We start from the raw sequence: 15,693 nt of genomic DNA on the forward strand, positions 1-15,693 counted from the left end.
ATGTGGTCCTCCTCTCCTCATCTCCAGAAGGATTATAGAGGCAGTTGGATGCCTTAGCTTTGTTTTGCGATCTTCGATAGTTGACGATCAACCTGGGTAAAACCAAGGTTATGATCTTCAATGGGGTGAAGAAAACTTCAGACCTTCACTTCCTATTCAGAGGGTAGGAGGTTGAGATCACCAAGAAGTATACATATTTGGGGGTGCAATTCTTAGGTCCACGCTTCAGTTTGCGACCAGCTCTTCAGCCTCAGATCAAAAAGGATATGGATCCAGACTCTAAACCAGTGAGGATCTGTGGGACCTCACCCTGCCACACGAAACCCCAACAGCTAAACCGTCTCAAGTCTGTCTCTAGGAGACGGACTAGGTCCTCTAGACCTCAGTAGTGCACAAACTCCCCCAGACGACGAGTTAGTGGGCAGTCTGTACCTCCCACTGACCCTTCATCAAGCCAACAAACTTTGTGGAATTTTTTTCTCTTCAGTCAGTCTCGGATATTAGGAGAGATGAGTCTGATCCTCTTTGTCAAGGCATTCCATATGTTGTATCTTTTATGTTCCTGCATTGTACCTTTTATATTCATGCATTGTATTTTTTTATAGGAAACCATTTGGCTCTCCTGCATTTTATGGACATCATTGTACTCAACAGTCCCTTTGACCTACTTTATAGCCATTAGTTAAAGATAAATATAATTATCTTATCTTATCTTATGCAAAATAATAACATTATTAAAAAAAATACTCTCCCCTCTTAAAAAACAATGTACATCTCATCCGACCAAAAACACTATAATATTCCTAACCAAGATCTATTAAATCTCCACTCAAAATCATAACATTTCCCACCGAGATCTATTAGATCTCCACTCAAAATCATGCATTAAATAACACTATGTTGAGTTGCGAGTCATGATTGTCCATTTACCCTCCTTAATGCCTGGTAACGATAATACCCAACTTTTCCCACACCAAACACCCCACCCCATCTAAAGGTTAAAAAAATATACTTACTAACTAAAACTTTATCTAATAATATATATATATTTAAATCTAACCAATTTTGAAATTTTTCTTTGTTTAACCAAGTTTGAATTTTTTTTCATAAAATGCAATGTAGATTTGCAAAAATAAAAGACAAACTTATGAATCATCGATTTATGAATCAAACCTTGGGATTTTCAAGGAAGTGGGCCCATTTTCTCACAGCGTATCGTTTTGGTAATTCTTCAATAAATCAAAAATGAATTCCCTCTGATGCACACGGTTCCAGAGTCTTGAGTGGCCGCACCTTCACATGACGAGGCTTTCAATTCGATATTTCCAAAGCCCGTCGCTGGAAAATGAGATTCCCACCTTTCGACCTCTGGACATGTCGGCAGAGCTGCCCACACATGGTCTGACAGTGACAAGTAAATGGTTGCACTGGCAGGTCAAGGGACCGACTATTTTGGGTTACATGATAACACATCGCCGTGTACTTTTTCCAACCAATTACAAAAATTCTTTATTTAAAATAACATATCAGTTATATTTGCGAAGCCCGTTTTAGCGTGTGTTTTCTTTCTTTCCTTCTCCGTGTTCCTTTAAATATACGCTGCAGAATTCATTCAATTCCACGCGACCGGAAGGACATTGGGAAAAATTAACTACGCCATTAATTGTACGCTCAAGCTTTCTTAGGCCTGCTGACTGATTCGTAAGAATAGAAAGTTTGAGGTGCTGGTAGGGTTCTTCCAGCTCTTGTGCGATCCTCTTCCCTTGGACACGCGATGGGATCCATGGGATGGGAGAGCAATTACTGGATCTGGGACACTGTCTTCGTCCCCCGCGTTATGGGTGGACTCATGGTCATGGCTGCCCTTCTGGGCCTCTCCACTGGCTACTTCGGCGCACTTCCCGTCCCGGGCCTGCCCGCGGCCCTGCTGCCGACGTCGTTTGGTTTGTTCCCTGGGCGGAACGGACGGAAGAAGAAGGTTAGGGTTTACATGGATGGATGCTTCGACCTGATGCACTACGGCCACGCCAATGCTCTCAGGCAGGCGCGCGCGCTTGGTGACGAGCTGGTCGTTGGCGTGGTCAGCGACGAGGAAATTATAGCCAATAAAGGACCCCCGGTCTTGTCTCTCGAAGAAAGGTATTTTGAATGTGCTGATCGATAAATCTTTAGAAGAATTTGTCTTCATAGCTGAAATGCGAGACTAAATTGGATTCGTCCTGATGGATCTTCAGAGAATTTCACTTTTAAATTTAATATTTAATATTTATTATCTGAAGAGCAATTTTTCCTGCAATTTAGCGCATGAGGGAACTGGTTAATGTTATAATATTCATTTGCAGTTGAGTGGAACATTAGTTTTTTTTTTAAGAAGCAAATTTGAATACAGCTTTACGATTAGGTGCATATCAGAGGAACAATCTACACGGAAAATTATGGGTGATCGCTAAATTTTTGAAAGGAAATAGGCTCATTCGCAATTATCCTGATAGCGGAACTTCGGCAGTAAATTGGAGTGATTCTGTAGATCTATAGAGAAAAAATTATCTTTTTAATATAAACTGTATTATCTTCAGTGAAAATTTTGTTCGGGCAAATATTTTTTTACAACGTTCCGGAGAAATTTTCTGCTTAAATTACCCTTATTTTTTATGTTTTGAAGACGATGAAGTCAAAAATACTTCTACAATTAGATACATAACAGAGTAACATTTATAACTATATTTATTGTCGAAGAAAGGTATTTTTAACGGCGAATAATTTCTAATCACTAAATCTTTAGAGTAAAGAGGGGAAGACTTTCGCACTTGTCTTCGCAGCTCAAATTCGAGAGTAATTTGGAGATTCTGTTAGATCTTTAGAGGAAATTCACTCTATAATTTAAACTTTCCTCTTAGATCAAATTTTCGTGCAATTTAGCGTTTGTGTTTAACTGGTCACTGATGAAAGTTAGAAATTTACTGTTCAATTTAACGTTAATTTATGATTTTAGGAAGGTGGATTCGATTATAATATTATAATTGGGCACATAACAGAGTAGCAGTATATATAACTAAATTTATCTTCGAAGAAAGGTATTTTATATGGCAAATTATGCCGGATCACAAAATCTCTAGAAGAAAATAGGCCGACACTCCTAATTATCTTCTTCGATGTAATTCGACAGTAAAGTGGAGTCACTCTGTTGGATCTTTCCAGAAATCCACTCTTTAATTTAAACTTTAATCTTAATTATCGTAAGAGCTAATTTTGTGAGGGCAAATTGTCGTCCAATATGGCGATTGTCTTTACAGGAGCGCACTGTTTAATCTTACAAAATCCAGGAGAAGTTTGCCGTTTAATGTAACGTTAGTTTTATGCTTTCAGAACGTGAATTTGAATATATTTTTACAATTAGGTACATAAAAGAGTATCAGTAGTTATAACTTATAACTAAATTTATTCTCGAAGAAAAGGTTTTTTGTACGGCAAATTATGGCTGATCAGTAAAATTTTTGAAATTAAATTGGCAGATATTAGAAGCTGTCATCCGATTCGGTAGTAAATTGGAGACATTCGGGATCTGTAAAAAAAATCACACTATAATTTAAATCTTTTTTCTTAGTCATCTAATCTGAAGAGCTAATTTAATTGGATTAGATTTCAGTGCAACTTACCAATAGTTTTACTGGTACAATGTGTTCTTGAGAGGTTTCCTGTTATAGTAATGATCGTTTTATGTTTTCAAGCTGATTTTCTAGGTGTATTGTATCATCACATTTAAATAAAGAGCAGACTATAATATTTATAACTGATTTTACTCTTGAAGAAGCCTATTTTATACAGCAAATTATGGCAGACGCTAAACCTTTCAAGGAAAAATATCCCGAGTTAAACTTGCGAGTAACTTTGAGACTTGAGTCATTGTGCTAGATCTCCGAGGAAATCTACTATTCAATTAAAATCTATTTCTTGTTGTCCTAAGATCTATTTTTTTTAGGTCAATTTATAGTGCAATTTAATTTTGTTAGGTGAAATTTGCTGTTTAAAACTTTAATGGAACATTTGTTTTATGTTGATTTTTCTAGGTGGATTTGAATTTTTTTTTTACAAATTCATATTCCTTTTGGATTTATAAAAAGTTGAGAGGGGTCAAATCCATTAAGGTGCAAATTAATTTGAGGGTGCAAATATCGAAGGTCCAGAATTCCAGGGATTTGATCTCTCTCAGTTCTTGACAAGTCTGGGGTTAAGGTGGATATAGACTGGTTTATATTGGTGACTACCAGTTGAGTTAACCATTAAGCTAGGTTTATAATTATATATTTAGAAATCCTCTGTTCAACTTAAAGGAATTATGTTTACAGCCAAGTTTGCATGGTATATTTGAGCATCTGCATCTATTCTATTATATCTTTAAAGTTTAGACAAATTTGTTTTCTCTAGAGCAAACTATATATAGTTTCAATTATATTTAAAGCCGATTTTGTAAGGGTGATAATTTGAACACTTGTTTGCAAGTTATGTAAAATTAAAACTAAATAACTTCATAAATTTACCTTTTAATATAATAATATTGTTGATAATAGTCAGAGTGAACTTCATTAGTATAGACTTCAGTTACTGTGCAATTTAACTTCATATCGTTAAATTCTCTGTAATGTTACAGTTCTTTAAGTAATTCCATAGACAATTTTGTTCAGTAAAAATAGAAGTCATTGCCTGCCATTTAGCTAAATTTTTACGGGACTATACCATTTTATTCTATAGGATTTTCATCATCTTTAGAAACAATTGTGCCAGAGTAAATTTGGTTAAAATTTAAACGTCTATGCATATATACCCTCAACATGATATATGTGTAGAATGTTTCATATACGCTTTTATTAAATTGTCTGAAGTGTATGTATAGAATCGCCAATATGCTTTTTAAAATTATCTTTAGATTTGTTGGCATTGTGTTGATAATTTTGGGTGTTGTCTTTTTGCAGGATGGTGATGGTGAGTGGTTTGAAGTGGGTTGATGAGGTTATAGCTGATGCACCATATGCAATAAATGAAAATTTCATGAAGAAGTTGTTTGACGAGTATAATATTGATTATATTATACACGGAGATGACCCATGTCTGCTCCCTGATGGTAGTGATGCATATGCCCTTGCCAAGAAGGCTGGACGGTATAAACAGATCAAACGTACTGAGGGTGTTTCTAGTACTGATATAGTTGGTAAGTAGTCAATTCTTTATTGTTTGTGTTTCCTTGTTTATTGAGTAGTACAACCCTTAAAACTTTGGTCCTTTTCAAAAGGAATGTATTGATAATATATGCAATGTTTGGCTCCACCTTTGTGTTATTATGTCAATCAACACACATCCCGCATCTGAAATAAAGATAAGATAAGATAAGATGATTGTATCAATGTCTTTCATTTGACCACTAAAGTAGGTGAATGGGACTGTTAGGCACAATGATGTCCATATCAAGCTGGCGCACTAAAGCAGCTCCTATGTAAAAGCAAGATGCAAAAAGTAAAATAAGAGTCTAATCTAAATTTCGGAAAGCCAATTCTGAAGATGGCGAGACAATCTGGGAGAGAGATGTACAAGGTGAGTGGATCTAGAATCAATGCTATAAATGATACACCTATACTGCTCCATTGGAACCATCTCTCCTATCATCTGAGGCCAAATAAAGAACTTAGAATAGATGTCCGTTTGGAGGAAGAACTGGAAACAGAGCTGGACCGAGTCCTGTGCTGCTGCTTGGAAGGGAGAATTTGTCACTTTGGTTTGAAAAAAATCATCTAGCTACTGATCTGTAAGCTATCCATTTGTTGTGGGTCATAATTGTTGTTGTCTCATTTTATGTTTAGAATCTTCTCACTAGCTTGAGCTTCTTTCATGTTTTCTGCAAATTATAAACTAATTGTCTCCAGTGTCGAAATAATAGTCATATTTTGTAATATAACCGTGTTTGATGAAATCTTTATCAAAGTATTTACACAATAAAAATCAAATTCACTATATCATGTATTAGTTTGCAAAGCATGGATTTTTCACAACCATTTCTTCTCAAACTGATTTCGTTCATGTGATCTTTATTAAATTGGTACATGCTTCCTAGATTATCTGATAACGTAATTTAGAATATCTTTTGAGAGTAATGTCCATTCAAACTGAATGGTTTTTTTGCTTCATGTGCTTGACATGGTACTAATTATTTGAATGAAATTTGCATAGCGCATGTGGATTGCTGTTTTTTGTTTCTTTAGATAGTAAATTATAATATTGCTTATAAGTTGTGCTTGATGGATGATGAAATGAATGCCAACAACCTCTTATAAATAGGCGTCATGTGAGGGCTAATTAGCCCTAATGGGGTAGATTGAGACAGGACGACCTCTCAAGGAGTCGATTGGTAGGGCTTGTTTGAGCCGACTTGTAGGTGACCAATAATCGATTACCTCTTTGTGTGTGCAATGAAAAATGCTGATCGAAGCTACAATATATTTCAACTCTCCCTTTTAGCTAGGGAGGTAGTTTTACTGTTACATTCTCTCTCAAAATTAATCTTCCCTACCAATACATAGGTCTCACAACCCACAACCTAAGGAAGAGAACATAATCCAAGTTTCTCTTTCTCAAACTCATCATAAGGAAAGATATATAGGATCCATCTCAAAGCATCTCCCCTACCACGATGTCTTATGGCACACAACCTAAGGAGGAATCATCAACGCATCTCCAGGACAACAATGTCTCACAACACACAACCTACAGGAGGAATCATCAACACATATCTTGGACAACAATGTCTCACGACACATAACCTACAAGTGGAATCATCAATACATCTCCCAGAGAACAACATCTCACAACAAACAACCTATGGGAGGAATCATCAATACATCTCCCGAATAACAATGTCTCATGACACACAGCCTACGGGAGGATCCAACAATACATCTCTCGGGACAACAATGTGTCACGACACGCAACTTGTGGGAGGAATCATTAATACATTTCTTGGACAAAAATCACTCACAACACAGAACCTACTGGAGGAACCATCAATACATCTCTTGGACAACAATGTCTCACGACATAGCCTACAGGAGATTGTCTATCCACGATGTTATGTATTTAATGCTCCCTCTTTAAGGGGATTCTCAGTCATTCCAGTTTCTTCAAATAAATATCAACAACCGATTCATCATTAGAAATGTAGCTATGTTATATATCAAATATTTCAGTAAACAACATTTAGTTGTTCATCCAACTTTAGTAGGGCTTCCAAACATCAACAATTATCTACACACAATAATAGATTTTAGTAGTGGCTCACAGAAGCAATCATCGGTAACCTCAGAAGCGAATATCAGTATCCATAGTCGAATCCAATAGATAATAAATGGCTTCTCTCAAAAGCAGGTACCGACAGACCATAATCGAATCTAGCAAATAATTAGTGGCTTCTCATAGTAGGCATCAACAACCATGTAGAATCCAACAGACCATAATTGAATCCAGTAGATAACAATAGATTTTAGTGGAAATAAGCATCATCAAATAGATCAACGAACCAATCAAAGAATCAACCAAGTCACCATTAGAGTCTCGCAACTTCTTCAAATGATTCATTAGGAGGATGTCGATGGACCTACGATCCATTGAGCTAAAGATATCACTAGGATCATGCATTTACAAAAGCAACTCCCACTTACACAGAAATCCTCTTCATTCTCTTATCAGGTTGATCTTGTTTGCTCCCTCTTAGTGCGAGCCTATGACAAGTCTTCTTGTCACATTGTTCTTCTGTCATTTCCAATGATTGCCACATCTTGGTAGTCTCCAATATGTACTTGCAAACCTCACTAGGAGGCTATGGAAGAACAAGAACAACCAAGCAAACCAAGAGACTCATAATGAAATAATCAATAAAAAACAATCACGATAATACTTATTATCTTTTGAGAGTGTCAGCTCGCTCTTGATCTTAGCCTTCTTAGATCGAGGAGTCCATACTATTATCAAAGAGTTTACGTCGTCAAGGAATCCACAACATCATTAAGGAGTTCTTATCAACAAAGCGTTCACGGAGTCCAAGTCATCAGGGAGTCCATCTATCATCAAGGAATCAAGGAATCATCATCATCATCAAGGAGTCAACATTATTATCGAGTCCATATCTTCATCATCATTAAGTAGTACATATCATCTTATATTATCAAGGAGTCCATATTAATATTATCACCAAGGAGTCTAATTCAATTCATCATCATCAATGAGTCCATGTCATCAACAAGCCTATGTTATCAACGAGTCCACATTATCATTAACAACATCATCAATGAGTCCACTTCATCATCAATCAGATCATCATCATCGTCAAAGAGTGAGCATCAATTTAGATGATCATCAAGGAGTCTAATCATATCATCCATGTCATCAATCATTGTTAGCAAGGAGTACTTATAATCATCAACAAGGAGTACATATTGTCAATATCATAGTGTACGCATCATTCATTATGAAGGAGTCCACGTCAACATCCTCATGGAGTCCATATCATCATCCACACCATCAAGCAGTCCATATCAACATCAAAGAGTTCATATTCACATCATTAAGAAGTCTATATTATGAGTCCACATCATCGACAAAATCACATGATCAACAAAGAATTAGGGTTAGGTTCATTAGATTTACTTCTCCAAACCTAACCTAGGGTTTTACAAATCATAGTCAGTCCAATGTTAATCTTAATTGAAACAATAGGAGAAACACAAGGTACTTATCTATTGAGATCGAGACAACTCCCTCTTGGTCTTGAGTCTTTTTAGAATTCAACCTGCAAATTAGCCTCAACGTCAAAATGTTAGATCTCTTAGCAATCAATTCATAAACCCAACAATTTCTGAACAACTATTGGCAAGGGTTTTGCATTCAAACACTTGTCATTCTTGAACAACACCCTTGCATTGTTGATTTATGGTAGCATCGGATGTGCTCTAAGCCTCAAAATTTGCAGGGAGGCTAGGACACATGTATCCCAAAATACCCATAAATTGTTTTGGGAAATTCCACCCGAAGACAGTCTTATTAAAAATAATTAATTATTTTTAATGGATGCCTAAGTCTAAACTTAGGAAATTAAAATAATTAAAGGGTATTAATAAAACTTGGTGTGAATCTTCTAGAAGAAGACAAAGGTCAAGTCAATATGATCTGAGTCATTGATTAGAATTTAATCTAGGCCATTGATTACTCAACGAGGAGATTATAAGGACTTCGATGGGCATTTGGAAGATGCATCGAGTGAGAGATCATAGATCGATTTTCTCAGGAGAGCAGCGTAGCAGTTGCCAGAGAGGTCATCGAGGAGATTTCTTGCAGTGAGGGGGAGGGATAGTTTTCCGGTTGGAGAGTTTCCTGAGTCGGAGATACATTGCAGAGAAGGTAGACAGAGATCCAGAAGAGGCAGTGTAGAGCCACGCTGGGCAGCTTAAAGCCATGCTGAGGTAGTGTAGAGGCCTTGAGGAGATTCGTGGATTTGCTGAGGAGCAGATCAAATCTAGTGTCAGGATTTGGGGTGTGAGACCAGAGGACTAGAGGATAGAGCATCCAGATAGAGATCGGTCAACAAGGAGTGACGTAATCCCTAGAAGGTGTGATGCAGAGCAACGCAATGATTGCGCAGAGGTAGCTTGGGGCTAACCATTCAATGGCTGGATCAAGGTTGAACCTCCAGTGATAGTGTGATGTATTTCTCACTAATTCTCTGTCAGTTAGATTCTTTGTATCGGATAGCCAATAAGGCATCCAAAGATTGTATTTAGAAACTACTACATAATAATACAAACCCTCAGTTGTTGCACCAGTTTTCTCGCATTGGGTTTTTCTAGGGACATTTGTCCAAAAACAACGGTGTCACTTGTGTGTGTTTTATTTCTTCTTGCTCAATTCTTGTTTCCACATATAATTTAATTAGTGAAGGCTGCAGTCGTATTTACTTCGATATTTACAGTGTAACACAGTAAATAACTTGCATGAATTAACAAGTAGGAGAAGTAATATCAGTTTTGCTGCAGTAGGGATTTGGGTCTCCAAATTTTCACATGCATCACTCACCATGATCTGTCTTAAGTTTAGGTGCTCCTTTTAACAATTCTTTCAATCTTCCCAAAGCTTTGTAGTGCATAAGAGCATCCCTTCTATGCCAAAAATTCTACTAAGTTCAATGCCCTTGACTTCATATTTGCTATTGACCTTTAGATAGCTAGAATGAGTGTTCAAATTCAGAATCATTTCTCTTATGCCTTCTTTTTGATGATGGCTCATTCAGATCAGCAGCAGATGCATTATGTCCTCCTCTCCTTTTACGATCATCATCCGTTTCATAGTCATCTCTTTGCTTCTTTTGAGGACACTGAGCTTGATAGTGACCATAAGCTCGACAACGAAAGCATTGAACATTGGTTAGATCATTTCTATCTCTACTGTCTCTTCTATTTGGAGAGGGAGGAGGATGTCTTTTATGAGAGGTAGAATCCTTCCTTGAAGCAGATTTTGGATCTTGTCTTTTACCAGCACCTTTTGGGAATTTGCCAAAATTTGGTTTCTTCGTATTTCCCTTTGCATGAGCTGCAAATGCTTCTATACTTGGATCTTCAATTTTTCCTCTGGAATAGAGATCTTCAATTTTTCCTCTGGAATAGAGTTTTGACTGTTCTTGAGTGCATGCAGCCCATAGCTTGTCAAAGGTTGGAGCATTCTCTCTAGCCTTAATACCTGATGCAAATGAGTCCCAAGATCTAGGGAGACCACCAAAACAACAACTACCAATTCCTTATCAGATACTTCTTCATCAATGGCTTTGAGTTGATCCCTAATTTGAGATATTTTGACAAAATATGTTGCCACCATGTCATTCTTTGTCATCTTAATATTATGAAGTTGACCTCTTAGATTGATGGATTGATTCACATTATTGATGGTGTATAATCCAATGATAGCATCGTACACAGCCTTATCAGACTTACGTTCAGCAATATAGGGAATGAAATGATCCCTAACCAAATCCAATAGAATTCCATGCCCTGTAGTTAGTGGCCTCCTTCAAGAATGCTTTCAGTCTTCATGAATTATTTTAATTTCCTAAGTTTAGACTTAGGCATCCATGATGACGTTTAGCTGAAGCTCAGAGCTAAATGTTTTTCCTTACGAGAGAGAGATTCTGTCCATCAATAGCATATCAGAATGTTCCAACAAAACCAAAATAGTCATCAATGAAATACCCAATCAATCCTGCACAACAAAAGAGAGAGATTCCACTTCTGTCCAATGAGAGGGTCTGCACAAGTAGGCTGAAATGTAGGCCTGTAGTCACTTGATAGGAGGCCAAAGTTCCCACTATAATCACCAACAAATTGTCCAAAATATAGGCCCCAAAACCCTCGGTCAATTTCAGAAATATGTCACAAAAGGAGAGTGAGTTTCTCTTCAATTTTCGGCCATACAATAACTAACAAAACAGAAGTATAGATGATCCCAGTCACTGCATCAACGAGCCCTTGAAGAAGATCCAAACCGCAGTCAAAAGAACCCTTGTAATCCTCTTCACATGTGTGGATATGCTCTGTAATAGATGTCCGAATTTGTTTGTGATTGCAGACTGAATTGTTTGTGTTTGATTGATGACGAAATGAATGCCAACGACTTCGTATAAATAGGATTCATGTGAGGGCTAATTAGCCCTAATGGCGCCAGCATGATGATGTTTCAAGGAGCCAACTTGTAGGGCTTGTTTGAGCCGACCTGTAGGTGACCAATAATCGATTTCTTCTTTGTGTGTGCGATGAAAAATGCCAATTGAAGCTACAATATATTTCAACAACCTATTTCCTCCAAGGTAGATGTTTCCTGTGTTGGACACTTGTATTTCTGTTTTCAAGTCTTGTGTCTTTGTGTCATGTGACTTATGACGACACCTGGAAGTTGATGCTTTCCCATGTCTTATAGCACCAAGAGTCCAATAGAAAAATCTAAAGTAAAGGAGCAATAAGAAAATCATACACATTGTAGGGAGTCAACTATAAAAGACATTCTCAAAGTAATAGCGAGATAGGCTATAAGTTGATGAGGCAAGAATGGCAATGTCCTTGTCTGATAATGTCCCTCAGAGAATGGTCTAGAGTCTAGACTGATGGCTTCTTGAGGAGTGATTCATTGTGGCCTACAGATATTCATGCCTAGGGCAAGAGTGGAAACTAGAGTGGAGATGGAAGTGGAAACTAGAGTGGAGATGGAAGCAAGAGTGAAAGCTATCTTATTATCTTATGAAGAACCCTTGGTAGTAGAGAAGAAGATGGTGATCTGTACATGTGTTGGACTATCACGATGGTATTGCTGTTAGAAAATTCTATTTGTCCTCGAAGCCCAAATTGTGCTTGATTTAGAGACTGGGTGTAATGTGTTGTGAGATATAATGCTGATGGGATTACAATTTTTCATTTCGGTGGTAACTGTTGGGCATTTGGCCCTCTCAGTAGTTGTGACACTTTGGAAGGAGGACATAATCCATGTTATTGGTGTTGTGGGGTGCCAGGGCCCAGAACTACAATGCTCGAACGTAAGCACCTCAATGATGATCAAAAGCAAGCACTGGGTAGAGTGTGTTGTGAGATACAATGCATGATGGGCCTACAATCATTCATTTCGGTGGTAAACTGTTGGGCATTTGGCCTTCTCAGTAGTTGTGACACTTTGGAAGGAGGACATAATCCATGTCATTGGTGTGGAGGGGTGCCGGAACTACAATGCTTGAAGGTAAGCACCTCTATGATGATCCAAAGCAAGCACTGCTAGTTAGGGTGTCTAAAGAAACACGTGTTAATAAAATGAGAAGACAACACTATAGATTATAGACTAAAGAATTTTTGAAATGGAACTTGAAGATCATGCGAGGCTCAAAGTTTCAACTTTCAAGAACTACCTAAAGGTTTATAGCATCATTATTGGAAAAGATCTGTGCACAAGTCTAGGTGCATCACTTGGTACATTCTAAGAGTGCTTCATCCTGCTGGGCAGGAAGAGTTCTTTTGTCCTCTATAGCTTGTTATTCCTTCTTAACTTGGAACTTAGTGTCAACTCTCAGTATAGGTTGCATAGTAGAAGTTGCTTGCTTGGATCTTCATATCTATAGTATTTTTTTTAATTAAAATAAGATTGGCAGTGGGATCAGGATGTTTAAAAGCTTCTGTCCGTGCATTTCTGCCCTTTTGTATTTGAGACCCTGACAGATTCCTATGTTCATGCTAACCTAATACATACTAACTTCTAGCTATATAACCTACATGATGCTGAAAATAAAAATATCATGCTTGTTGACTGCTACTCCTTTGTTGATATGATTTGGGTCCCATGTTGGTGTGCTTTTTGCTGTCAGGTTTTCTATATTATTATTTCCAGTAATGTATTTATAATAAAATGGACAGAAACATGGTAAATCCAGTTTTCGACTAAAAATCATTATGTTGGAACTTGGACCAGGTCGAATGCTACTTTGTGTGAGGGACAGGCCAAACAGTGACAATCATAATCACTCTAATTTGCAGCGGCAATTTAGCCATGGTAATAGTCACAATGATGATGGTGGCAGTTCTTCAAGCGGAACTCGAGTTTCCCATTTTCTACCTACATCTCGCAGGATTGTGCAGTTCTCAAATGGAAAGGTAGCGTAAAACTCATCAGATCTCTGAGTGTGTTTTTAGGGAACATTTCAAGCTTTTTCTGCTTGCTGGGAATCTTGTTACTGCTTCAGAGGCAAGTTGTTACCTCTGCAGTGAAAACTTCAATTGGCTTGTGTGCTTCGGTATTTCACATGTCAATCTTGATTCTTCACTATTGTTGATACCTTTATGGTTCAACTTTCAAGTGTTTTTGGTACCCATGAAATTATACTAACATGCAGAAAATAAAGTATATTAGTAATTTAGTATATTAGAGAAACAACTAAAACTTAATTTCCAGACAAATGTCTTCACAAATGACCGCTTGATATGTTTTTTTAGGAGATAGTGTGCTCTGATGAGTTTAGACACCTTACTTCACTATTATTACAAAGTAGCATTCTTTTTCCGTTTTATAGGATACCAGTTTGAGATTGTTTCTTAATCAGATCCTAATCCGATTAAGAACAAAGGGGTTATTCATCATTTACCTTTGCCTGTAGAAGGGGTATAGGGAGATAGGTGCTTTAGGATTTTTTTTAAATGAAAAAAATAATATGTTAGATTTTTTTTTAAAGCTTTTCTATATTTTCCAATATTTCCAATAAGTTTCTTTCTGAATTTCAATGATATATTTGCCGGTTTGTTATTTGTAACATTGATTTTGATGATAACATGTTCTGTTCTTTACAACAGGTGTTGCATAGCTAGTCTCTTGAATTTGATAAAATTTTCTTAGGGATGACATTCAGCTCTGAGCTTCCGGACTATTCATTTACTGGAAAATTTTATTGGCTTTTTTCTAACTATGAAATGGATCTCTTTTTCATAATTACAGGGTCCTGGACCAGATGCACGCATAGTCTATATTGATGGTGCTTTTGATCTTTTTCATGCTGGACATGTAGAGGTACACTATATATCCTGTAGAGTCTAGATTGTTCTTTTACAACATTTCTTGAGGATTGGCATGATATTGTGCTCTTTGGTTTAAGCATGAAGGGTTCATTATGCTGTTACAGGATCTAGATGCCTGCCAAATTATTTGTGTGGATTTGGATGATTTCTTTTGATTTTTCAATTCTGCAAAATTACTTTGCTGTAATGCAGTTCTCTATGCTCTTCTTTTCCATTTTCTTTTATGGTCAAATTATTAGTTATAGTATGGACAACCCTTTCTTGAGATATAGTTGTTGATTATACAATCATTGGGAATATTGGGGGCTCTCCTACTTTCCTTCATGGTCTGTCTATTTCTTTTATATAATATTTTAATATGATGTTATTTATTTTGATATATGGTAATATCCTTTACATGATGTGCAGACGACATCAAGCTTTACATATAGTTCTGGACCTTTGGTCCTTCCAAACCAGAAGTTCTTTTAAAAATTGAAAAGTAAAAAACAGCCAAAATTATAACCAAATATCGATATATGAAAGACTGTCAATGGGATGCCACAGGTGACTGGGTGCTTTTATGGTCAGATTATTAGTCATAGTATGGAGTCTGGACAACCCTTTCTTGAGATAGTTGTTGATTATACATTATCACTGAGAATATTGGGGGGCTCTCCTACTTTCCTTCATGTTCTGTCTACTTCTTTTAATATGATATTTTAATACGATCCTTTATTTTGATATATGGTAATATCCTTTACATGATGTGCAGATGACATCAAGCTTTACATATAGTTCTGGACCTTTGGTCCTTCCAAACCATAAGTCCTTTTAAAAATCGAAAAGTAAAAAACAGCCAAAATTATAACCAAATATTGATATATGAGAGACTGTCAATGGGGGTGCCAGAGGTGACTTGGTGGCAACTTGTTAAAGTATGGTATGTTCTATGCTTAGAGCAGTTTTTATTTTTTCTTCTTATTAGCCACTGATTAGCAATCACATATGCATTAAGTAAAGTGCAGATAGAACATTAAACGATCAACAAAATACAAGCCAAGACAAGAGACACAAGATGTGGCAG

At 36.9% G+C, this 15,693-nt stretch overlaps 1 protein-coding gene across 1 annotated transcript; it reads left to right on the forward strand.

The window, feature by feature from the left end:
• Positions 1-1,570: 1,570 nt before the first annotated feature.
• On the forward strand, positions 1,571-14,646 carry LOC149176919 (ethanolamine-phosphate cytidylyltransferase-like). The gene is made up of 4 exons (XM_089421609.1): positions 1,571-2,139; positions 4,971-5,206; positions 13,531-13,712; positions 14,548-14,646. Exons 1-4 carry the CDS (start codon positions 1,775-1,777, stop codon positions 14,644-14,646), a joined length of 882 nt encoding a protein of 293 aa, XP_089277735.1. The 5' UTR covers positions 1,571-1,774.
• Positions 14,647-15,693: the final 1,047 nt, after the last annotated feature.

The sequence above is a fragment of the Pinus tabuliformis genome, chromosome 4_1 (assembly GCF_031772625.1).
Source record: "Pinus tabuliformis cultivar Carrire ecotype Pingquan chromosome 4_1, CPIR1, whole genome shotgun sequence".
Taxonomy (NCBI): Eukaryota; Viridiplantae; Streptophyta; class Pinopsida; order Pinales; family Pinaceae; genus Pinus; species Pinus tabuliformis.

What these genes read in the sequence shown, in the direction of transcription:
- LOC149176919 (XM_089421609.1), top strand. Translation starts at nt 1,775, where the DNA reads ATGGGATCCATGGGATGGGAGAGCAATTACTGGATCTGGGACACTGTC. An exon ending in TTCTAGTACTGATATAGTTG is followed by an intron (nt 5,207 to 13,530) that starts GTAAGTAGTCAA and finishes AACTTGGACCAG; the next exon opens with GTCGAATGCTACTTTGTGTG. An exon ending in TGCAGTTCTCAAATGGAAAG is followed by an intron (nt 13,713 to 14,547) that starts GTAGCGTAAAAC and finishes TCATAATTACAG; the next exon opens with GGTCCTGGACCAGATGCACG.